Source organism: Ranitomeya imitator, chromosome 3, assembly GCF_032444005.1.
Source record: "Ranitomeya imitator isolate aRanImi1 chromosome 3, aRanImi1.pri, whole genome shotgun sequence".
Taxonomy (NCBI): domain Eukaryota; kingdom Metazoa; phylum Chordata; class Amphibia; order Anura; family Dendrobatidae; genus Ranitomeya; species Ranitomeya imitator.
In genome coordinates, this window is record NC_091284.1 from 819,920,513 (window position 1) to 819,947,009 (window position 26,497).

The 26,497-nt window shown below is 42.8% G+C and overlaps 2 protein-coding genes across 2 annotated transcripts in view; both read right to left on the bottom strand.

Annotated features, from left to right (window-relative positions):
* Positions 1 to 26,497, bottom strand: part of CAPN5 (calpain 5) — a 92,016-nt gene that overhangs the window by 36,010 nt on the left and 29,509 nt on the right. The window contains exon 3 of the mRNA XM_069759370.1: positions 7,224 to 7,355. Within this exon, the coding sequence (XP_069615471.1) occupies positions 7,224 to 7,355 (132 nt within the window). The remainder of the gene's footprint in view (positions 1 to 7,223; positions 7,356 to 26,497) is intronic.
* Positions 1,863 to 3,567, bottom strand: OMP (olfactory marker protein). The gene has a single exon (XM_069759371.1). It carries the CDS (start codon positions 3,507 to 3,509, stop codon positions 3,033 to 3,035), a length of 477 nt encoding a protein of 158 aa, XP_069615472.1. The 5' UTR covers positions 3,510 to 3,567; the 3' UTR covers positions 1,863 to 3,032.

Below are 26,497 nucleotides of genomic sequence, written 5' to 3' on the forward strand. Positions count from 1 at the left end.
ATGAGGTTGGAAAAGTTGGGCTTGTTTAGCTTAGAAAAAACACCTGAGAGGGGATCTCATTTACATGTATAAATATATGTGTGGTTGGTACAAAAGATGGCGCATGACGTATTCCTCCCATAGACCATACTGAGGACTAGGGGGCGCTCATTATGGGTGGAAGAAAGGCGTTTCCGGCAGCTAAACAGGAAAGGGTTTTTTACAGTTAGAGCAGTCAGAATGTGGAATGCCGACCACAAGAGGTAGTAATGGCCGACACTATAACAGGGCCGGATGATTCCCTCACTACACATAACATGGCGGGTTACAGATAAGTTAGTGACAAATGTACAAATGGTAGAGAAGGGTTGAACTTGATGGACCGAGGACTTTTTTCAATCCATGTAACCAACTTCTTACAGTCCTCCTCGCTGAGGGCCATTATTTCAGCATACAACCCAGAATATCTGATAATCCGGCACCCATCAGCTCCTGATGAAGAAGCCAGCTGTGATCCATTTGTCAGTGATTGATGCTTTGCCTCTTTCTCCACGGTCAGGAATAATAACGCTTACAGATTAGGGTCGTGCCGCGGATATGGAGTTTACGCCGATTTCCGCTGAGATTAGCAGAAAATCTGAATTTTATATGGAGTGGAGGGAAGATTAACGTCTAACATCACGTAGAAGAAAAAAATAAAATAATTGCAGCAGTAAGCATTTCACTACGAGGTGATAAATGGCTGCCGGCGAGAAAGCAGATGTTTTATTTATTGTCGTGGAGCTCGGTCTATTACCTGTGAAGACGACGCCATCTATCCTTATATAGTGGAGGTGGCAGGGGACGGCGCGATGGATGATGAAAACACAGCAAAAAGACAAGCTACTAATATCACAATAGCCAAAAGTCTGTGCCTCCCAATGATTGCGATCACATCAGGCGGAATGGTCGACCGCCACTTCATTTTAAACTTCTAGCAGTGGTTTTGCGGAAAAGGTAATTGGGCACCTGGGTTTTGGCATTCTGTCAAATCAGCAGAGACAGATTCGGCATTGGTCACAGGGGAAAGTGATAACATTCTTGTGGCTGGGATACCAATTAAAAAAAAACAAACAAAAAAACCTCAAAATAAAGAATACTGTAAATAAAATTACTGAAATGGCCTCATCTGTTAGGCAACTGAAGCTCTGCTCCACTACTGTCTGCAAAAAAAGACAAAGTTCTGTCTCTTCTACATATGCAGACTACCAGTCAAGCATGGTGGAAGAAAAAAAAAATCAAGAGGAAGTTCCCGTAACTTCTGTAGTTTTAGAAAGAATTCTAAAAGTTTTGGGAACTGCACAAAAACTCTGCAGACTGAGTAATGACGTTGGCAAGTGTGGATGGAAGAAATGGTGGATGCCGAAGACTTCGCCGTCTCCTGTGTCATGCAAATGCTTTCCCTTTAAAAGAGGGTGTCTGACAACCCTCCCTTCTTACATTATAGTGGACCGAGTGATCAGTTGATCAAAGATCCCAACAACAGCTGGTTTAGCATAGAGAAACCAATCATTTCCATGTAGTATTGATACGGTGATTATTTATCAACAGGTCACATCAGCTACAGTGGGAGCTTCTTTAAGACAGATTTCCATTTTGGCTCATAGTAAGAGATCTGGAAAAGGAGAGCCAGCCCTATGACGTTTAAGTGCCCTATCAAGGGATGATAAAATAAAAAATAAATAAAAATAAAAATCGAGAAACAGCGCCACTCTCAAGACTAGGCTGTACCTGGTACTGCAACTTTCGCACCATTACCAAATTTATCCAATGCATTTGTTTATTATAGATTGATGCCATTTTATGTATTTGAAATATATCACAAAAAAAAAAAACACACAAAATGAGGTAACAAATTTATTTCCTATAAAGCAATTTTTTTAATGATAATTAGAATATACAGAAATAGGTTTGACTATGTGTAAACACAAAAAAAATAGGAAACAAAAAAAAACAAACAAAAAAAAAAACGTAAAGACAAAAAAAAAAATTTAAATTTGAAACAAATGTTTAACTATTTTCTCAAGTTGACCAAGAAATGTTTTATCGGAAAGTTCTGCAGATGATCGAGTATTTTAAAACTTAAGTCCCATCAGGAAAATGTACAATTGAAATATAAGACGATTCTGCCATATTGTGAGCAAAGCAAAAAAAGTTGTAATTTTATTTTTTGGAAACTTATAAAGTAGATCTGAAACAAAAATTTCCATGAATCTTCAGTCTCATTACTTCAAGTTCACGGCAGAGAGGATTGCACTGCTGAATAGTTTTCCTTCTCTACCATAAAAACAAAAAAACAAAACAAAACAAAAAAAAAAAAAAAAACAATTTACACAAAATAAAAAATAAAACATTTTGTATTTTGGTGTACTATTTGAGGTTTAACAAGTTAAATTTAAAGGGCATTCATACTTTTGCATTATTTTCAAGGAGTGCATATTATTAGAAAATGAGAAACTTGCCAGTGGGTCTTAAGTTAAAAGGCTACTTCCGTTTTACGTACGCAGCTTGGATACAAACCAAACCATTTCCATTACGGTGTTACGTGCAGATTCCTGTAATCAGAGCAAAAAAAAAAAAAAAAAAAGACAAAAATTGCAAAGTAATGCTGCACCAGAGGATCAGACTACACAAGGTTTGTAGTCTGTAACCATGGAGACAAAGGTACATGTAAGAACGATAGATGTTAAAATAGACCTTGTGCAAAGCTGCCTCATTTTTTTTTTATATGGATGCAGGAAAAGTTGCAAAAGTAGTCACGCCCTTATTAAAGTAAAATGTAAACACGACATTCACATGACGTAGAATGAAATCACTGACATTTAACTTCATAGAGCTAAATATGATAAAACATTTGAAATTGCGATAACTTGACGACACAGACGGCAACAAGTAAAATTTTGCATAAAATGAAAAGAAAATCAATATTGCTCATGCCAAGAAAAAAAAAAAAAAAAAAAGTAGGCTTGCTAATTTATCAATGCGAGTGGCTCCTCCGAACAGGGAGAATATTCTCACACCTTAAATCCAACCGAGCAAGCCGCATTCCCAGGTTCAGCTCCATCGGTGAAAGTCACGACAAAGAACATAACCCTTCGAATTTTGGCGAGCTCGCACAACCTCTCCCCAAACTCTTGAGCATCAGCTTCATTGCACTGAACCTCGTCATCGTCAGTCTGTTTCCAGAAGATCGCCGGAGGATCCAGAAGCTGTCGATTCATGAGGTTGGTGAGATCTGGAGTCCAATGTTGAGATGTTCCGGTGATGATGACTTTCCCTGGCTTCTTAAGGTGGACTTTCCACCAAAGAAACTTCATCTTCTGTTGGCTGAAGTCCAGCCGATAGATGTACTCGTTGGGTTTGAGTAACTTTTCACCATCTTGGGGCTTGGCGTTCTTCTGCTGGAGGCTAAGGACTCGTAGACGCATGCACTTTGTGAGTTGGGAGTCTTCGGTGAAGACAAGCTCCAATTCTGAGGCCTCGGTCGACATAGTCTTCAGATTTTCAAGGAACTAAACTTTATGACAAGTCTTGCTGTCTTGACAGTCAACATAAAACTGAACTGACAGGTTTTTCTTCACCTTCCTGCAGCTCACCAGCGCTAAGCAACCCCAGTTCATTCAGGCAACAAGTCCTCGGAGGATTTCCGAGGATGCTCTCTTGCCTAATTTGCAGCTTGAGCACCACGTAATAGCTTAGGTAAATAAATCTATGGGGAGTCATTTTACGTGAATGTTACCTTAGGAACATGACGCTGAGAGAAAGGAAACAGTAATGATTCTGTAAATAGGATGCCTTTACTGTGTAACTGTACAAGCCTGACATAGAAAGTGTCAAGTGCCCGTTGTCTTAAAGAAGACTATGACCAACATTTTTTTTTTAATATTTCAAAACTATTGTCCAAAATTGTAGGTTCAGAATATTTGAAAGATGTTTTTTGAAAATTATTCAAATAGTGGTGTCACGTATCCATTAGGGTACACAGACATCAGGGTCTACCACAAAGTAGAAAATCCAACTTTAAAAAACTGAATGTAGTTTCTTGAGTTCACAATTTAAAATACCGTACATTAGTAGCTAGACTGAGCTGGAACAGGAGGCCTCTCATATGAAAAATGGTTTTCAAAATGGACAAACCAAAATCCGTCACATGTATAGAATGTCAATGGTCCAATGTTCTAGAGAACAACAAAACCACAGCCGCCTTATTGCCATCTCAAAATAATTACTGTCCTAGAATCTAGGAGTAGAATATCTATAAGAAATATGGTCACAAGGGGTGGCCACACCTGTTCATGGGGGTAAAAAAAATAAACATCAGGCATTTTACTAGCTAGGTAGTCCTCGAGAGTAGAGATGGGTGAACCTGAAAGGTAAAGTTCGGGGTCCATACCAGACACCTAGTGTCCATGTTTCCGTGTTACTGTTCGGGCTCGCCAGTCTGAAGAAAGCGTGAAGAGCTGGGGAAAGCGCCAGATATGGGGGTTGTGCCTTTTCTGGGGCAGCTGTGGGCTGGGAAAGGCAAAATAACTATGGGCCTTCTAGCCCAATACCAGCCAACAGCTGTCTGCTTTATCTTGGCAGGTTATGAAAAATGGGGGAGAATACCATTGGGGCAACTGAGAAGAGACGAGATTAAGCGCCAGAATTCACGCATCTAATGGATGCACCATTTCTGGGGCGGTGGAGGGCTAGTGTTTTAGTCTGGGAGGGGGCCAATATTCATGTACCCTTCCCAGTCTATTAGTATCAGCCTACAGCTGTCTGTTTAGCCTTTGCTGGTTATTAAATATAGGGGTGACCCCACATCATTATTTTGGGGGTCCCCCATTTTAATAACCAGTAAAAGGCTATGCAGCTGTGAGCAGGCATTCATAGCCTTGGAAGCTTCATGGATATTCACCCCTTCTCAAAATAGTAACACCAGCCCCCAGCTGTCTGATTTCCCTCAGCTAGTTAGTAGTGATGAGCGAGTGTGCTCGTTACTCGAGTTTTCCAAGCATGCTGGGGTGTTCTCCGAGTATTTTGGGCGTGCTCGGAAATTGATTGAGTCGCCGCAGCTGCATGATTTGCGGCCTCTAGACAGCCTGAACACATGCAGGGATTGCCTGTTTGTTAGGGAATCCCCACATGTATTCAGGCTGTCTAGCAGCCTCAAATCATGCAGCTGCGGCGACTCAAACAATTTCCGAGCACGCCCAAAATACTCGGAGAACACCCCAGCATGCTTGGAAAACTCGAGTAACGAGCACACTCGCTCATTACTACTAGTTAGAAAAATAAAGGAGATTCCACACAAATTTTTTAAATTTATTTAGGTAAATACATGTACAGTAAGCTAACACGCACTGCACTAATTATCTCACTGACATATTTCTGAATATGCTCAGGCGCCGGCTGGTGAATACCCTCAGTGAGACGGGATAAACGCTGATGAGTAGTAGTCATCAGCCGATCCCTATCCACTGGTCACAGCTGCTGGCTCACACGCTGCCATCTGTGCTGTGACTGGTGGCACCATCAGTAAGGTTACTGTCGATCAGAGCCGGTGTTACACATGTTGTCACATAGATGACAGATGTTCGGGACCTCCATTCATGTGAATGGGGTCCAGGATCGAGTTCAGGTACCATTCTGGTACCCGAATCAAACTTTTATAAAGTTCAGCCGAATCTGACCATCCACTGGTCCACCCATCCTTACTTGACAGTCAATCAACGTTTTGAAGTAATTTCTTGAATTCACAAGTTCCATACCCAAGTTCGTGAACTCCAAGCTAGACACCACGGGACCTCCATCACGGTAACAGATTTTGAAATGCGACAAACCCAATTCATCACCACCTCCAGGATCCCTTGCTCTTCTTTATGCTGAAGATGCAGCGAATATCATTAAGAAGTATGTTTAGGGTTTTTCTCCTGCTTCAAAATAAATTTGTAGCCAGACAACTTCCTGATGGTATTACACGATGAGTGTATAAGTCTGTATTTCTCAGCATCAAGAACACCAAGAAATGGGCTCCCTGAGGGTATTACATGATGCATAAGTATCTGTCAGTATTTCTCAGGATCAAGGACACTAAGAAATGGGCAACGTTGAGGACGACTGTAGACACACTGGTGAGCCAAAGAAACTTAGTGCAGCAGATGAAAGACACGTTCCTTGCCTTCTTCATTGGAAGTTGTCCAGCAGAGCCATCAACTCAGAACTGGCAGTAATCAATCGGACCGAGCTACAACCATCTACTGGTTGGTGAAATCTGGCCAGAAGTGGTCTTCATGGAACACTTGTGGCCCAAAACCTTACCTTCCCACATGGTAAAGCCAATTGCCTCAAATATGCTCGAAAACCTTGCAATAAGGGTGAAGAAATATGGCAGAAGTTGCTGTGAATTGATAAGTCAAGATATTAAATATTTGGCTATAAAGGAAGGCAGTTTGTTCTCCGAAGAGCTGAAAAGCGGCAAAATAATGAGGGTCTGCAGGAACAATGAAGAGCGGTAGAGGGTCCTGTAAATTTGGGGCTGAATTTCAGCAAATGAACAGGTGTTTAATATCCCTACAGTGCCTCCACAGGAGAAATTAAGCATTGCATATTATATATAATGGGCTCCTGAGCGGGGCACAGTTCTGTCGGACTCTCCAGAGTGAGCGTTGGTCTTTATAACCACTGTTTATGAACGTGGACCCTAATCTCACGTTTTATCCTGTCTTCTGGCCACCAGTTTCCCACCACTGCTGTCCATAGGCAGCCAGTTTCCCGTGCCGTACCCTCTGCTCCATGTTCGGGGAGCGTGCAGATTTACGCAATGGAAACAGAAGCTGCGGGTTTTCCATATGGATTTTGGAGGCAGCCACCACCAGGAGTCACAGCATGGAGTAAACAGTAAACAGCGGTCTCCAGAGGACACCAGGTAACTGGGCAGGAAAACCAGTGTAATGAGCTCTCCGGGGACACGTGTGACCCATAAGTGTGAGCATCGGGGATGAGAAGCTGCAGCTTAAAAATAAAAATATCACACGGAAGAACCGAGACTCCGCTCTGCCTGCACATGTGTATTCAATAACCACAGCGAGCGAGCAAATCAGCAAGCCGTCGCTGTGATAAATGAGCTCTTGTATAATGCTGGACAGAGGGATGGATGCAGCAGAGCTGATCGCGCGCAGCGCTAATAAACATGGCACACGATGCACTACACTCCTTACCTTCTGCCATAGGGGCTCCCGGGAGGCGAGAGAGGAACAGGCGGCCACGAACCAACAGTTTCCCACCTGACCCTGGTGCAAGTCATGTGCACTGATGCCGTCCACAAACAAATGAGGGTCGGAGCAGAACTCCTGTAGAGAGAAGGGAAGACGGTCATTAATGGGAGACCGCGATACACTGTCATCATACGCAGAAATCAGACCCCTAAGGCACCAACCACAGATACCTCCTGTATTATATTCCAGAGCTGCACTCACTATTCTGCTGGTGCAGTCACTGTGTACATACATTACATTACTGATCCTGAGTTACATTCTGTATTATACTCCAGAGCTGCACTGACTATTCTGCTGGTACAGTCACTGTGCACATACATTACTGATCCTGAGTTACATCCTGTATTATACTCCAGAGCTGCACTCACTATTCTGCTGGTGCAGTCACTGTGTACATACATTACATTACTGATCCTGAGTTACATTCTGTATTATACTCCAGAGCTGCACTCACTATTCTGCTGGTACAGTCACTGTGCACATACATTACATTACTGATCCTGAGTTACATCCTGTATTATACTCCAGAGCTGCACTCACTATTCTGCTGGTACAGTCACTGTGTACATACATTACATTACTGATCCTGAGCTACGTCCTGTATTATACCCCAGAGCTGCACTCACTATTCTGCTGGTGCAGTCACTGTGTACATACATTACTGATCCTGAGTTACCTCCTGTATTATACCCCAGAGCTGCACTCACTATTCTGCTGGTACAGTCACTGTGCACATACATTACTGATCCTGAGTTACATCCTGTATTATACTCCAGAGCTGCACTCACTATTCTGCTGGTGCAGTCACTGTGTACATACATTACATTACTGATCCTGGGTTACCTCCTGTATTATACTCCAGAGCTGCACTCTCTATTATAAAGGTTGCTACGGGTAACAGTAATATGGTTAATCTATAACGGTATGTGTAACCTGACAATTATCCATAGAAGGAGAAAAGGGAATGAAAAAGCACGATATATGGTATGTTTAGTTGAGTTGGTTGTAGTTTCCAAATATTAAATACATCCCATGTCTGGTCTTATATGAAGTTTTGGTTCGTCTTATCAGTATCATTGTATTTTGCATATTCATTTCTAAGAAATTAAACTTCAATTTTTGACAAACTTTAGATATCAGAAATCAATGGCGGTCCAACACCCAGCAATCTCATTGGTCACTGTAGATAAACAGTGAATGGAGTCAGAACAGAACAGCGCCATGTACTATGTAGTGGCAGTTATTGGGTATTGCAGCTGAGAAATCTGTCATCAACATTTGCAGTGTGTACTGTCGAGCCAATATTCATTAAGCAATAAAGAAAACTTTGTACATTCATGACCGCCATGAATACAATTCATCATGAATTCATTTTACAGACAACTGAAACAAGAGAATGCTCTGTGTGCTAAATAACCAGTGACTCCATCCCTGCAGCTCTTCATTGTACTAGAATGCTATTCATCAATACTCCAAGACCAAATGTGTATGCAACTCCCACAAAGATTAAAAAAAAAGAAAAATACTAAAATACTAGCCTATGCAAGGCCTCCAAACGATCCTGCCGTTATTTTACATTGCAGCAGTATTATAGTAGTTACAGTCATGGCCAAAAGTATTGGCACCCCTGCAATTCTGTCAGATAATACTCAGTTTCTTCCTGAAAGTGATTGCAAGCACAAATTCTGTGTTATTATCTTCATTTAAATTGTCTTAAATGAAAAAACACAAAAAGAATTGTCCTTAACCCCTTTACCCCAAGGGTGGTTTGCACGTTAATGACCGGGCCAATTTTTACAATTCTGACCACTGTCCCTTTATGAGGTTATAACTCTGGAACGCTTCAACGGATCCCAGTGATTCTGACATTGTTTTCTCGTGACATTGTACTTCATGATAGTGGTAAAAATTCTTTGATAGTACCTGCGTTTATTTGTGAAAAAAACGGACATTTGGCGAAATTTATGAAAATTTCGCAATTTTCCAACTTTGAATTTTTATGCAATTAAATCACAGAGATATGTCACACAAAATACTTAGTAAGTAATATTTCCCACATGTCTACTTTACATCAGCACAATTTTGGAACCAACTTTTTTTTTTGTTAGGGAGTTAAGGGTTAAAAGTTGACCAGCAATTTCTCATTTTTACAACATCATTTTTTTTTTAGAGACCACATCTCATTTGAAGTCATTTTGAGGGGTCTATATGATAGAAAATACCCAACTGTGACACCATTCTAAAAACTGCACCCCTCAAAGTTCTCAAAACCACATTCAAGAAGTTTATTAACCCTTCTGGTGCTTCACAGGAATTTATTGGAATGTTTAAATAAAAATGAACATATAACTTTTTTTCACAAAAAATTTACTTCAGCTCCAATTTGTTTTATTTTACCAAGGGTAACAGGAGAAAATGGACCCCAAAAGTTGTTGTACAATTTGTCCTGAGTACACCAATACCCCATCTGTGGGGGTAAACCACTGTTTGGGCGCATGGGAGAGCTCGGAAGGGAAGGAGCGCCGTTTGACTTTTCAATGCAAAATTGACAGGGATTGAGATGGGACGCCATGTTGCGTTTAGAGAGCCACTGATGTGCCCAAACATTGAAACCCCCCACAATTGACACCATTTTGGAAAGTAGACCCCCTAAGGAACTTATCTAGATGTGTAATGAGCGCTTTGACCCACCAAGGGCTTCACAGAAGTTTATAATGCAGAGCCATAAAAAATAAAAGAAAAATTTTTTAGCCCCCAGTTTTGTATTTTCCCGAGGGTAATACGAGAAATTGGACCCCAAAATGTGTTGTCCAATTTGTCCTGAGTGCGCTGATACCCCATAAGTGGGGGGGAACCACTGTTTGGGCGCATGGGAGGGCTCGGAAGGGAAGGAGCTCCATTTGGAATGCAGACTTAGATGGAATAGTCTGCAGGCGTCACATTGCGTTTGCAGAGCCCCTAATGTACCTAAAGTCCTAAACAGTAGAAACCCCCCACAAGTGACCCCATATTGGAAACTAGACCCCCCAGGGAACTCATCTAGATGTGTTGTGAGAACTTTGAACCCCCAAGTGTTACTTTCACTACAGTTTATAATGCAGAGCCGTGAAAATAAAAAATCTTTTTTTTTTCCCACAAAAATTACTTTTTAGCCCCCAGTTTTGTATTTTCCCAAAGGTAACAGGAGAAATTGGACCCCAAAAGCTGTTGTCCTATTTGTCCTGAGTACGCTGATACCCCATATGTTGGGGTAAACCCCTGTTTGGGCACACGGGAGAGCTCGGAAGGGAAGGAGCACTGTTTTACTTTTTCAACGCAGAATTGGCTGGAATTGAGATCGGACGCCATGTCGTGTTTGGAGAGCCCCTGATGTGCCTAAACAGTGGAAACCCCCCAATTATAACTGAAACCCTAATCCAAACACACCCCTAACCCTAATTCCAACAGTAACCCTAACCACACCTCTAACCCTGACACACCCCTAACCCTAATCCCAACCCTATTCCCAACTGTAAATGTAATCTAAACCCTAACCCTAACTTTAGCCCCAACCCTAACTGTAGCCCCAACCCTAACCCTAACTTTAGCCCCAACCCTAACTTTAGCCCCAACCCTAACTGTAGCCCCAACCCTAACTGTAGCCCCAACCCTAACTGTAGCCCCAACCCTAGCCCTAACCCTAGCCCTAACCCTAGCCCTAGCCCTAACCCTAGCCCTAACCCTAGCCCTAACCCTAGCCCTAACCCTAGCCCTAACCCTAGCCCTAACCCTAGCCCTAACCCTAGCCCTAACCCTAGCCCTAACCCTAGCCCTTGGGAAAATGGAAATAAATACATTTTTTTAATTTTTCCCTAACTAAGGGGGTGATGAAGGGGGGTTTGATTTACTTTTATAGTGAGTTATTTAGCGGATTTTTATGATTGGCAGCCGTCACACACTGAACGACGCTTTTTATTGCAAAAAATATTTTTTGCGTTACCACATTTTGAGAGCTATAATTTTTCCATATTTTGGTCCACAGAGTCATGTGAGGTCTTGTTTTTTGCGGGACGAGTTGACGTTTTTATTGGTAAAGTTTTCGGGCACGTGACATTTTTTGATCGCTTTTTATTCCGATTTTTGTGAGGCAGAATGACCAAAAACCAGCAATTCCTGAATTTCTTTTGGGGGAGGCGTTTATCCCGTTCCGAGTTTGGTAAAATTGATAAAGCAGTTTTATTCTTCGGGTCAGTACGATTACAGCGTCACCTCATTTATATCATTTTTTTAATGTTTTGGCGCTTTTATACAATAAAAACTATTTTACAGAAAAAATTATTTTTGCATCGTTTTATTCTCAGGACAATAACTTTTTTATTTTTTTGCTGATGATGCTGTATGGCGGCTCGTTTTTTGCGGGACAAGATGACGCTTTCAGCGGTGCGATGGTTATTTATATCTGTCTTTTTGATCGCGTGTTATTACACTTTTTGTTCGGCAGTATGATAAAGCGTTGTTTTTTGCCTCTTTTTTTTCTCTCTCTCTTACGGTGTTTACTGAAGGGGTTAACTAGTGGGCCAGTTTTATGGGTTGGGTCGTAACGGACGCGGCGATACTAAATATGTGTACTTTTGTTTTGTTTTTTTATTTAGATGAAGAAATGTATTTATGGGAATAATATATATATATTTTTTTTCATTATTTAGGAATATTTTTTTTAATTTTTTTTTAACACATTTGGAAATATTTTTTTTAACTTTTTTATTTTGTCCCAGGGGGGGACATCACAGATCACTGATCTGACTTAGGCCATGTTCACACAGTGCGTTTTTTACTGCGGAACCGCAGCGGTATTGCCGCTGCGGTTCCGCAGCAGTTTTCCATGCAGGGTACATAACAATGTAACCCTATGGAAAACAGTCACTGCTGTGCACATGGTCCGTAAATTCGTTTAAAAAGCCGCGCAGAATAGCTGCGGCAAAAAAGAAGGAGCATGTCACTTCTTTTTCCTGAACCGCAGCGGTTCTGCACCCATAGACCTCCATTGTGAGGTCAAAATCGCAGTAAAACCCGCAGATCAAAAATATATCTGCGGGTTTTACTGCGATTTGATGTGCAGAACCGCTGCAGCAGGAAGTGCGGGGGAGCGGGCGGAAGTGCGTGGGCGGAGTGTGGCTGCCCCCCCGTGCTCCGATCCCGCCCCCCCCGTGCTCCGATGCCCCCCCCCCGTGCTCCGATGCCCCCCCCCAGTGCTCCGATGCCCCCCCGTGCCCTAATCTCCCCCCCTTATACTTACCTGGCGTCCCGGTGTCCGTCCGGCCGTCTTCTCCCTGGGCGCCGCCATCTTGCAAAATGGCGGGCGCATGCGCAGTGCGCCCGCCGAATCTGCCGGCCGGCAGATTCGCTCCAAAGTGCATTTTGATCACTGAGATATAACCTATCTCAGTGATCAAAATAAAAAAAATAGTAAATGACACCCCCCCCACTTTGTCACCCCCATTGGTAGGGACAATAAAAAAATTAAGAATTTTTTTTTTTTTTTTCACTAAGGTTAGAATAGGGGTAGGGGTAGGGTTAGGGGTAGGGTTAGGGGTAGGGTTAGGGGTAGGGTTAGGGGTAGGGTTAGGGGTAGGGTTAGGGGTAGGGTTAGGGGTAGGGTTAGGGGTAGGGTTAGGGGTAGGGTTAGGGGTAGGGTTAGGGGTAGGGTTAGGGGTAGGGTTAGGGGTAGGGTTAGGGGTAGGGTTAGGGGTAGGGTTAGGGGTAGGGTTAGGGGTAGGGTTAGGGGTAGGGTTAGGGGTAGGGTTAGGGGTAGGGTTAGGGGTAGGGTTAGGGTATTTTCAGCCATTTTAGCCCTAAAAAGCTTCCTAGGAAACACACAGTCTCTGCATAGAAAACTGCATAAAAAAAGGATAAAAAAACGCATCAAAAAACGCATCAAAAAAGGACAAAAAAAGGACCAAAAAAAGGGCCTGCGTTTTCTGCCAAGAGCTGCAGTTTTTTAAAAAAACTGTCCTGAAAAAAAAAGGATGGAAATCCTGAACGTGTGAACATACCCTTACAGTGCTGCAGGCTTCACAGTGCCTGCTCTGAGCAGGCTCTGTGAAGCCACCTCCCTCCATGCAGGACCCGGATCCGCGGCCATCTTGGATCCGGGGCTGGAGCAGGCAGGGAGGGAGGTAAGACCCTCGCAGCAACGCGATCACATCGCGTTGCTGCGGGGGGCTCAGGGAAGCCCGCAGGGAGCCCCCTCCCTGCGGGAAGCTTCCCTATACCGCCGGCACATCGCGATCATCTTTGATCGCGGTGTGCCAGGGGTTTATGTGCCGGGGGCGGTCCGTGACCGCTCCTGGCACATAGTGCCGGATGTCAGCTGCGATAAATAGCTGACACCCGGCCGCGATCGGCAGCGCTCCCCCCGTGAGCGCTGCCGATCGCATATGACGTACTATCCCGTCGGTGGTCATAGGGGCCCACCCCACCTCGACGGGATAGTACGTCTAATGTCAGAAAGGGGTTAAGCCAAATTGGATATAATTCCACATCAAACATAAAAAAGGGGGTGGACAAAAGTATTGGCACCGTTCGAAAAGTCATGTGCTGCTTCTCTAATTTGTGTAACTAACAGCACCTGTAACTTACCTGTGGAACCTAACAGGTGTTGTCAATAACTAAATCACACTTGCAGCCAGTTGACATGGATTAAAGTTGACTCAAACCTCTGTCCTGTGTCCTTGTGTGCACCACATTGAGCATGGAGAAAAGAAAGAAGACCACAGAACTGTCTGAGGACTTGAGAAACCAAATTGTGAGGAAGCATGAGCAATCTCAAGGCTACAAGTCCATCTCCAAAGACCTGAATGCTCCTGTGTCTACCGTGCGCAGTGTCATCAAGAAGTGTAAAGCCCATGGCACTGAGGCTAACCTCCCTAGATGTGGACGGAAAAGAAAAATTGACAAGAGATTTCAACGCAAGATTGTGCGGATGTTGGATAAAGAACCTCGACTAACATCCAAACAAGTTCAAGCTGCCCTGCAGTCCGAGGGTACAACAGTGTCAAAATTCCATACTATCCGTCGGCGTCTGAATGAAAAGGGACTGTATGGTAGGAGACCCAGGAAGACCCCACTTCTTACCCCGAGACATAAAAAAGCCAGACTGGAGTTTGCCAAAACTTACCTGAAAAAGCCTAAAACGTTTTGGAAGAACGTTCTCTGGTCAGATGAGACAAAAGTAGAGCTTTTTGGGCAAAGGCATCAACATAGAGTTTACAGGAGAAAAAAAAAAGAGGCATTCAAAGAAAAGAACACGGTCCCTACAGTCAAACATGGCGGAGGTTCCCTGATGTTTTGGGGTTGCTTTGCTGCCTCTGGCACTGGATTACTTGACCGTGTGCATGGCATTATGAAGTCTGAAGACTACCAACAAATTTTGCAGCATATTGTAGGGCCCAGTGGAGAAAGCTGGGTCTCCCTCAGAGGTCATGGGTCTTCCAGCAGGACAATGAACCAAAACACACTTCAAAAAGCTCTAGAAAATGGTTTGAGAGAAAGCACTGGAGACTTCTAAGGTGGCCAGCAATGAGTCCAGAGCTGAATCCCATAGAACACCTGTGGAGAGATCTAAAAATGGCAGTTTGGAGAAGGCAGCCTTCAAATATCAGGGACCTGGAGCAGTTTGCCAAAGAAGAATGGTCTAAAATTCCAGCAGAGCATTGGAAGAAACTGAATGATGGTTACCGGAAGTGGTTGGTCGCAGTTATTTTGGCTAAAGGTTGTGCAACCAAGTATTAGGCTGAGGGTGCCAATACTTTTGTCTGGCCCATTTTTGGAGTTTTGTGTGAAATGATCAATGTTTTGCTTTTTGCTTCATTCTCTTTTGTGTTTTTTCATTTAAGCCAAATTAAATGAAGATAATATTACCAAAGAATTTGTGTTTGCAATCATTTTCAGGAAGAAACTGAGTATAATCTGACAGAATTGCAGGGGTGTCAATACTTTTTGCTATGACTGTATATTCTTGTACATAGGAGCAGTATTCTAGTAGTTATATTCTGGTACATAGGAGCAGTATTATCTACTATATAATTGTCTAAGGGTCACTTCCGTCTGTCTGTCCTTCTGTCTGTCACGGTTATTCATTCACTGATTGGTCTCGCCAGCTGCCTGTCATGGCTGCCGCGACCAATCAGCGACGGGCACAGTCCAGAAGAAAACAGCCGCTCCTTACTCCCCGCAGTCAGTGCCTGTCGCCCGCATACTCCCCTTTGGTCACCGCTAACACAGGATTAATGCCGGCGGTAATGGACCGCGTTATGCCGCGAGTAACACACTCCGTTACCGCCGCTATTAACCCTGTGTGTCCCCAACCTATTACTATTGATGCTGCCTATGCGGCATCAATAGTAAAAAAGTAATGTTAAAAATAATAAAAACAAAAAACCTGCTATACTCGCCCTCCATTGTACGCTGAGCAGCTCCCGCCGGCCGCCATCTTCCGCTGCAGTTTCCGGTGGCAAAGATGGTATGGCAGAAGGACCTGCCATGACATCACGGTCATGTGACTGCGACGTCATCACAGGTCCTGCGCTGTGATACCAACCCTGGGACCGCAAGCTGCCGTGGACTACAACGGGCCTTTGGAAAGGTGAGTATACGGTTTTGTTTTTTTTCACCTGTGACAAACCTGGCTGGGCAATATACTACGTGGTTCTGTGCTGTATACTACGTGGCTGGGCAATATACTACGTGGCTGGGCAATATACTACGTGGCTGGGCAATATACTACGTGGCTGGGCAATATACTACGTGGCTGGGCAATATACTACGTGGCTGGGCAATATACTACGTGGCTGGGCAATATACTACGTGGACGGGCAATATACTACGTGGACGGGCAATATACTACGTGGACGGGCATATTCTAGAATACCCGATGCGTTAGAATCGGGCCACCATCTAGTAGTAGTTATATTCTTGTACATAGAGGCAGTATTATAGTAGTTATATTCTTGTACATAGGGGCAGTATTATAGTAGTTATATTCTTGTACATAGGGGCAGTATTATAGTAGTTATATTCTTGTACATAGGAGCAGTATTATAGTAGTTATATTCTTGCACATAGGAGCAGTATTATAGCAGTTATATTCTTGTACATAGAGGCAGTATTATAGTAGTTATATTCTTGTACATAGGAGCAGTATTATAGTAGTTATATTCTTGTACATAGGAGCAGTATTATAGTAGTTATATTCTTGTACATAGGGGCAGTATTATAGTAGTTATATTCTTGTACATAGGAGCAGTATTATAGTAGTTATATTCTTGTACATAGGGGCAGTATTATAGTAGTTATATTCTTGTACATATGGGCAGTATTATAGTAGTTATATTCTTGTACATAGGGGCAGTATTATAGTAGATATATTCTTGTACATAGGAGCAGTATTATAGTAGTTATATTCTTGTACATAGGGGTAGTATTATAGTAGTTATATTCTTGTACATAGGGGCAGTATTATAGTAGTTATATTCTTGTACATAGGAGCAGTATTATAGTAGTTATATTCCTGTACATAGGAGCAGTATTATAGTAGTTATGTTCTTGTACATACTTGGCAGTGACTTAATACTTTTATTCTTGTATACAGATATTATTTTCTGCTATTTGACATTTCTGTTACTTTTTGTACATTTTCTGTTCCTTAGCTATGATAATTGGATGAATACGATGTTCAGCTTTACATGGAGAAGTTGTAGGATTAAATGGCAGCTTAGGAACTGCAGCCAGAGCTCTAATGAATCATTAGATTGGATTATGTTGTTAGACAAAGATATTTATAAAGGGCAGTGCTGTCGATGGAGAGATGTGGAGATTTACACCTGTAACCACCATGAACCATGGACAGTTTTCTATACAAAGCTAATCAGAATGGTTTGTCATCGGTTTCATTTAGGTAAGCTGGGTGACAATCAAGATGGCCACCATCCATCTCTACTGGGGTTCTCCAGATTAATATTATAGCCTATTTCTCACAGGAATATCAGTATCTGCACTGTGCGGAGTGTGAGCGGCGGGATACTTACAATAATGGGAAGGTTTATTAGACGGTTTCACGGTGGCTTAAAAAAATAAAAATCCCCCCTACTTCCCCCAATAGTCAGTGTAAAGCCTCATGTACACATCTTACACATGTGCCCTCCACTGCTGGAACCTTCCTATGAACAAATGGATGCGGCCATAATGACCTCTCCTGGCGTCATTCTTCACCAGCCCCAATCACAGGCGCATGAGGTGCAGGGAGTAAAATCCGGGCCCCAGGGCCAATTTTCCGGTAAACTTGTAGACCCATTTCTCATTCTGTGCAGACACAAATATAAACTCATGGAGAGGAGAGGGAACTGTTGAGTTCTTTACTGTTAGTCACTGATAATATCATGGGTCTGTTCATCTCAAGTGTGAACGTCAGGACCCCGACAGTCTGTGTAGCGTCATTATCCCCCTATTAGTCACAGCAGAGCAGACAAACCAGGGGGATCAACATGTAAACAGACCATGAATTGTACAGGAAATCCACAGAGTCCAGGGAAGGAATGCATGTAATGCGTCCCCTCCGAGTGACACGGGCGTATTTCACTGCTCCTGCCATGCGAAATGTAAGCGGTTTATAGAACCGGCCATACACAGGGAAGATGACAAACTAGGAGATCACGTAGTAAACCACATTCCTGCTTCTGCAAATTAATCTGTAGCCACCGATAAAAACGTCTAAGTCAACGAGTCAAGGTGCAATCATACCGGGATGGAGAGGTGGTCCCTCGCCTTGTAGGGGCCGGACACTGGCATGTCCGTTTGTAGTAGAAGCCAAAGTCTTACTCCATTCATCAGCCAGAGTCCACGATATATTATAGATCCTAGTGATTTGCCTTCACCTTTAAGAGCTTAAAGGGTTACTGTTGGCGCAGTTTGGCCAACCACCAACATCTAAGAGGTTCCAGCAGAGAAGGTAAACGAAGACTTCCTACACGTTGCTCCTGTGAGCGCGCATGTTGTGAAAGGGAGGAGGGAATAAATATCTGCTTGCTTCAATTTATGCAAATAATGGCCATTGGTTCATTACTGCACTCGAGCATTTTTTCATCCAATTTTGGCCATTTTTCTTCCGTTTTTACATAGGGGCCTACTGCAATTCTTCTTTGAATTTGCACTTATTTTATATAGGTCTTCACCTGTATTTTTGTTTTTTTTATGCTAGCCATTGTGGTCTAAGTTGGGGATTCATAGATATTGTCGGCCATCAATAGTGACTTTTTAAAAAGTTGCAAACTTTTCGTGCGTGTGTATTCCAGACTCACTCTCGAGTGACTATACATATCCCAAATATCTGCATAAAATTTTCTGACGTTTTTACATTAAAAAAATCGTAAAAGAGAGACATTTTTTAATTTTGTGCAAAATTTAAGAAACACTTGTGCCAATTTTAATAATTTGGTGAAAAACAAACTAATCATTAATAAATAACACAAGACACAAAAAAAAAGTTGTCACGATAATGTAAAAATGTCACATTGTGAGTTTAGTTTCAGAAGGTTACATGGCTTTCCAGATATGCTGTAGGCCTTTCCGACCCCCCGTCTTCTCACTCTGCCTGCTGCTTGTGTGTGTGTTTGTGAATCGTAAACCCCTCATTTCTCCCTCCCAGAAGAATTTATATAGCTTTTAGCTGCAGCAGACATCTCCCTAAATCTACTCATTCCCCCCTCCCAACCAATACTAGCCGACCTGGTATAGCCACTTCCAAACTGCAGGCATTTTTTTGTTGTATTAATGTGATATATAGTGGCACCGATCCGGGCTAGGGCTATAAGAATTACATATTCCGGATGTCCATCGATAGATCCATCACTCACAGAAAGCGCTAGTAGCTAGCGCTAGTAGCTAAAACGCAACGAGTGCAAATCGTGGATTTCTCAATAAGCGGTTCAGGTAATTGCTCCATGTTTATACTTAAAAGAATAGCCCTGACGTGGTGCACCTCGTGATCCTGGCGTATTTCTTATACGAGGTTCATACAACGAGATATGTATAAAAAGTTTTCATATTCTAAGTAAAGGGGAGGTTGTAGCCTCTAAGTGATGTCACCACAGGGTGGGGGCTTTGGTTTTAGACTAGGGAATAACTCAGTGAGACCAGCATTCTTGCAGTGTCTTTTGTCCAGGATCCAGCTGCTACACAGATGTGACATGCATCTTGATTTATCTCCTGAGCACATGGGCAAACAGGAGATGAAATGATCTGAAAGACCTGTAAGTGTTCTTTCCAATTTTAATCCCATTTAATTTGTAGTGTACATATGATATTGTCTCCTTTATAATATCTTTTTATACCTTGCAAACACTGCCTACCTTTTTTTGGAGTAAAATATATACTTTACTAGGTTGTCTCTCCATGCTCTAAATTAACTGTCACATCCTCTGAGGTGACTTACGCTACTGATTTGGGTTGGCTCCGGACCTGTTAATCCTTGGAAAATCGGAGCTGGTGGCAGCATATGTTGCTCTGTGCGTTTGGGAGGTTTTGTAGCGACGGCGGCGTTGATAATTATTGTTCCCGCCTGTGTGGGAGTAGTTAAAATCGCCCTCGCTGCAGCGTGCCCAATAGCCAGTACATAGCAGGCAGCCTTTCTGGCAACTAATTACCCTAAGTGCAGTACCCTGACTGACCTGTGGGTAAGGTATGCCAGAGAGCTGCAAGTTCCAAAGCGGAAGTGGGATATAGATAAATCCCCTAAAGGTAGGTGTGTGTGTGTGTGTGTGTGTGTGCGCGCGCACTGGGGTATGTGGAAGATATGGAGACTGGCGGCCCGGGAAAGTCTGCGGTAGGAAGAATGCTCTAGATGTCAAGGAAGATGCCAGCACAACATTGGATAGATGAGAAGGGTCTGACCGGACGAGAATTTATTGACTAGATTCAATGGCTCCTAACTTTAGAGAAAGGAATATACACCATTGTTTTTAGCGTAAAGAGGGTGGAGGCTCGAGTTTTGCAAAATGTTAAAAAAAATTTTTTCCCCTAAATTAGGACATGGCAACATGATTTGCCAGGTCAATACAATTATTATTTTAGGGCATAAAAAAAAAAATAATAATCGCCATTTTTCCTGAAACCCGTAACTTTATTTTTCAGTTGAGCTTGTATATTCATGTAGGTATGTGTCTGTATTATATCTACAAGCTGTAGGTTATTGTTTTTTTAATGCCATTCTGGGGTAAACATAGGATTTTTGCTTTGTTCAATTTTTTTGGTGGGAGGCGTGTTGTCCAAAAATTAGGTGCAATTATGGTGTTAATTTCTTTATGACGTTTAGCTTATGGATTTAATAACTTTATATTTTGATAGATCAGACTTTTAGAGACCCATTGATACCAAATATGATCAATTTTTTATTATTATTATTATTATTATTGTTATTATTATTAGGTAGGGAGAAGTCTTCACAAGGAGCAGAAACGGCAGCGATGGGGGGCGCTTCAACATTTCTGAAACGCAAACTCCTAAAACTGGAGTACGATTTGTGCCTCTTGCTCTGTTCACACCTCGTGTTTGCAATTGATGAGCAGGACTACATATTCACAAGTGGAAACAAGAATTGTCTCATTTACTGACAGCAGAGACGTTGAAAATGACGATGAATTGATACAATGGGCTTCATATACAGTGCCTACAAATAGTATTCAACCCCATGCAGATTTAGCAGGTTTACACATTTGGAATTAACTTGGCATTGTGACATTTGGACTGTAGATCAGCCTGGAAGTGTGAAATGCACTGCAGCAAAAAAGAATGTTATTTCTTTGTTTATTTTTTTTTTAAATTGTGAAAACTCTTTTCAGAGGGTCATTTATTATTCAACCCCTCAACCCACCAGAATTCTGTTTGGTTCCCCTAAAGTATTAAGAAGTAGTTCAGGCACAAAGAACAATGAGCTTCACATGTTTGGATTAATTATCTCTTTTTCCAGCCTTTTCTGACTATTTAAGACCCTCCCCAAACTTGTGAACAGCACTCATACATGGTCAACATGGGAAAGACAAAGGAGCATTCCAAGGCCATCAGAGACAAGTTCGTGGAGGGTCACAAGGCTGGCAAGGGGTACAAAACCCTTTCCAAGGAGTTGGGCCTACCTGTCTCCACTGTTGGGAGCATCATCCGGAAGTGGAAGGCTTATGGAACTACTGTTAGCCTTCCACGGCCTGGACAGCCTTTGAAAGTTTCCTCCCGTGCCGAGGCCAGGCTTGTCCGAAGAGTCAAGGCTAACACAAGGACAACAAGGAAGGAGCTCCGGGAAGATCTCATGGCAGTGGGGACATTGGTTTCAGTCAATACCATAAGTAACGTACTCCACCGCAATGGTCTCCGTTCCAGACGAGCCCGTAAGGTACCTTTACTTTCAAAGCGTCATGTCAAGGCTCGTCTACAGTTTGCTCATGATCACTTGGAGGACTCTGAGACTGACTGGTTCAAGGTTTTCTGGTCTGATGAGACCAAGATCGATATTTTTGGTGCCAACCACACACGTGACGCTTGGAGACTGGATGGCACTGCATACGACCCCAAGAATACCATCCCTACAGTCAAGCATGGTGGTGGCAGTATCATGCTGTGGGGCTGTTTCTCAGCCAAGGGGCCTGGCCATCTGGTCCGCATCCATGGGAAGATGGATAGCACGGCCTACCTGGAGATTTTGGCCAAGAACCTCCGCTCCTCCATCAAGGATCTTAAGATGGGTCGTCATTTCATCTTCCAACAAGACAACGACCCAAAGCACACAGCCAAGAAAACCAAGGCCTGGTTCAAGAGGCAAAAAATCAAGGTGTTGCAGTGGCCTAGTCAGTCTCCTGACCTTAACCCAATTGAAAACTTGTGGAAGGAGCTCAAGATTAAAGTCCACATGAGACACCCAAAGAACCTAGATAACTTGGAGAAGATCTGCATGGAGGAGTGGGCCAAGATAACTCCAGAGACCTGTGCCGGCCTGATCAGGTCTTATAAAAGACGATTATTAGCTGTAATTGCAAACAAAGGTTATTCCACAAAATATTAAACCTAGGGGTTGAATAATAATTGACCCACACTTTTATGTTTAAAATTTATAAAAATTTAACTGAGCAACAAAACTTTTTGGTTTGTAAGATTTATGCATCTGTTAATAAATCCTGCTCTTGTTTGAAGTTTGAAGGCTCTAACTTATTTGCATCTTATTAAACCTGCTAAATCTGCAGGGGGTTGAATACTACTTGTAGGCACTGTATAAAAACTGAGAAATAAGGTTGTGTTATCTAAGAGCAACCAATCACAACGCAGCTTTAATTTTTTCAAAGCAGCTGATGCAATGAAAGGTGACCTCTGATTGGTTGCTATGGGTGATGAGGCCTGTTATGATAGCTGAGGCCTATAGTATATTATAGTATACTAGAAAATGGAAGAACCTGTTATTAAAAGATGACTTTTCTGATCTGTATCCTCTCTAATGGTTATATTACACAACTGGCAATGTCATATCATTTTCAGAAGAAAGCAATCTAATAATTAACCTGAGAAACCAAATCTCCATTACAGCGTTGCAGACACCCTGTACGCACTTCATCCTTTTTTAGAAAATGGGTTTCTGTCATGGGGTCCCCCAAGTGTCTCAAATAACGCCAGCCTCCATCATAAATCGCACTTTTTTTTTCCATCTTTATCATCGCTATGTCTCCATTCAGTAGATGGAATTAGAGGAAGGGATTGCTAGTTAGGCGATTTCCTAATTCTAAAATCTCCAACCCAATAGACCAGTCAGCAGATACGGATATCTGGCCAGGGAGTGGTGAAAGGCGATCGGTACCATTACAACATAACACTGGGTCCTGGATGACTCCCAGCAGTGGGAATAATCTCTCAGAAGAACTCCTGTGCAGGAGAAGAGTTACTGACCGGCGCCAAAAGGGATTTTAATTCCTCCATTAGCGCTGCTGACACGATAATGCGGATACATCCCATCGACTTGATGATGTTGTTAGTGGGAAAGTTCTGGCAGCGCAATGAATCTGATCTCACCCTTATTAACAGTCAGGAAAAAAATAAATAAATCTTCCCCAGCATTGCTCCAGGATGTGTTCTTCAGCACAGGCTATGAAGGTCTGATCAGACGGTCCGGTATTTAAGTATGCTGCACCCGGTTCCCCAAAGATCCGTCGTTTAGTTGGCATAGTGAGCAAGTTTTGCACCCCCCTAACCCAGTAATAATACCCGCTGAGTGCCCCCTTAAAATAAATTCTCCCTTTAAGTAATGATCACTAGAGTGCTTCCTGCAAAATAATACCACATTTGCCTCAACATCTTCAAAAGGTTAAAAACATTTATATTCATTAGTCCGGCACAGGCGGGGCAAAGCAGGCACGTCTTATATGACACAAAAAATGGTGGCTCCCTGCTGAACCACGGGGCCAAACTGTATCGGCATCAACACTGCCACTTGCCCGGAGACCGATGCACCGGCCAAAAGGTCCAGGGCAGTGTAATCGCTCATTTTTGGTGCTAGAGACACTGCTGCTTTCCCACCTCCTCCACCCTCCTTTTCAAATTTTGCATCCCCAAGTATTTTTGGGCCCACTGTGCCGTTCCCCATCCCCCCACTGGTTCTAGCATGTACGGTTGATTATTTTGCAGCGGTGCACGGTGCATGCGCACAAGCGCGGTCCTCCTTTTCACAGATAGAAAGGGGCCACTTAGCACAAGAAATCTGGACCCATAACTTCCCCGAGCTAGCACACCTAGTGAAGAATGAAGGGTTGGTATTTGCTGTTTTGCAGCGGGTATACTCTTATTTCTATAAAATTAAAATTGTGCATGCGCAGTAGCGTTCCTCTCACTGCACAGGGCGGACGAGGGCACGTCGCACAAGCTGTTAGCAATGAAGCAGCTTCTCACTCCTGCACTCACACAGCGTGGAAATTCACACAACCACCTACTCAGCCTCCAATTTATTAATGGTGCAGATAGCTTAGAGGAGCGCAGCTTGCAGCACGTTAATGCAGCTCTCAGGTGCTGGACTTCTAATGGATATGAACAGCCTTGAACTCCGTGATTTGGCCTCTCATCTCCTCTTGTGGGAAAATGGAGCTTCCTACATACAGAACAGCAGTCATGTTCACACAGACAATCATGGTGGATCTTGGATTAAGGAATAGAACAAAAGCGCAGAGTATTGGAAGACATGCTTGGATACTAGTGATGAGCGAACGTGCTGAGATAAGGTGTTATCTGAGCATGCTCGGGTGCTAACCGACTGTATTTGGCGTGCTCGAAAAACATGTTCTGCAAGTCTCGCAGCTTTTCGACAACCGCAACACATGCAAGGATTACCTAACAGACAATCCCTGCATATACTGCCGCTGTCAAACAGTTGCAGGGACGTGAGCATATTTTTCGAGCACGTAGAAGACACTTTGCAAATGAGCATACTCTGACAACACCTTATCTGAGCACGTTCACTCATCTCTATTAGATATCTTTAGAAATGCAGGGGCTTTTTTTGGGAAGAAAAATAAAATTGATAACCCCTTTTAATTGGACTGGACTGTTGCAAGCTGCAATGCCAGGTAATGCCACTACTAAATGTGTGGCGCTGTGGTTAATCAGCTGATCGATGGGAATATCAGAATTTGAGCGCCTCAATTGGATACTAATGGCCAACCTTACATTTTTTAGAAAAATCACCTAAAATGTGGTGGGAAAAAAAATCCTCGACATTTTCGATGTGATTTTCCATCAGATATCCATATAACACTGAGCATTGTGCTTTAGTAGAGTAGTACTCTGACCGACAGCCGCCTGACCGTCCATAGACTGCCAATGAGAGCCAAAATGGATTGTGCCCCAGAACACATCTTTTACACAGTTTTCTCTCTTTGGTCTTTAAACAAGTAATGATACATGTTCTCCCTCTTCTGGTTTTAAGTAAACCCATTACCGAACACAGTCATGAGCCAAATCATAAACGGCTGCATTTCTCCAATTCCTGTATAATTTATGCTTGTATATAAGAGGCGATATATGCGTTCAAGGAAAGAGCAAACACTGAGGAAACAACAGCGGAGATTTATTAGTGGATGTAAAAAAAAATGCTTAAAAAAAAAATAAAAAAGGGACTTGGCCTCTTCAGTGTTTGCATCCGATTCTGTAACTTACCCCATTCACCTGATGAGGTCATTCTACTGATCATAGGAATAAAATGATCACACCCCGACCTAAGAAAAGGCCTTTAATATTTAATTCTGGAAAACCCCTTTAAGGTCCATGTTAAATAATGACATGATGGATGGGAATTTGTCTCCCTTTCTCATACTACACCAACATCAATCAGTTTTCATGTATGGACGACCAGTGCTCATCAATGAAAAACTTTTTTATTTTATGCATGCTTTCTGTTCTCAATGTGTTAATGTTATGGACATTAATGTACAAAGTAAAGTACCGTAATTAAAAGTCAGTGTTCATAACTTGGAAAACCTGTAATTAAACCTGTAATTAAAAAAAAAAAAAAAGTACCCAAAATCTCATAACGTGGGAGACTATAGTTCATTTTATAGCCATCAGCTTTCAAATTTGTTTTAATTTTTTAACAATTACAATGTGTCCTGCCCCATCACTCCGTGTATGAGACTGAAGCAGCCTATTCCTTCGACCCTGAGCTACAGGGCAATGGAATTATTAACAAATAACTGCCTGCATGAATCAGTAATAAAGGTGAATAAATTAAACTTATACTCGAGTATATACGATCGGTTAGTTTAAGCCGAGATTTTCAGCCCATTTTTTTTAGGCTGAAAGTGCCCCTATCGGCATATACTCGAGTCATTGTCCCAGGGGGGCGGTGAGGGACGGGGAGCGGCAGGAGCCGGCGGCTGTCAGGTCATACTCACCTCCTCCCGGCGCGTCTCTGCAAGTCCCTGCTTCTCAGATGGTCTCCGGCTCCTGCAGCTCTTCCAGTGTTCAGCGGTCACGTGGTACCACTCATTAAAGTAATGAATATGGATGCAACTCCACTCCCATAGGGTTGGAGCGCATATACATTACTTTAATGAGCGGTTTCAGTGACTGCTGAACACCGGAATAAGCTGCCGGCATCAGAGACCATCGCAGGGACTGTGCCAGGAGGGTGAGTATGACGGGGGGAGGGTGAGCTATGTGATATT

Excerpts from the sequence above, each read along its gene's own strand:
- OMP (XM_069759371.1), bottom strand. The coding sequence starts at position 3,509 with ATGTCGACCGAGGCCTCAGAATTGGAGCTTGTCTTCACCGAAGACTCC.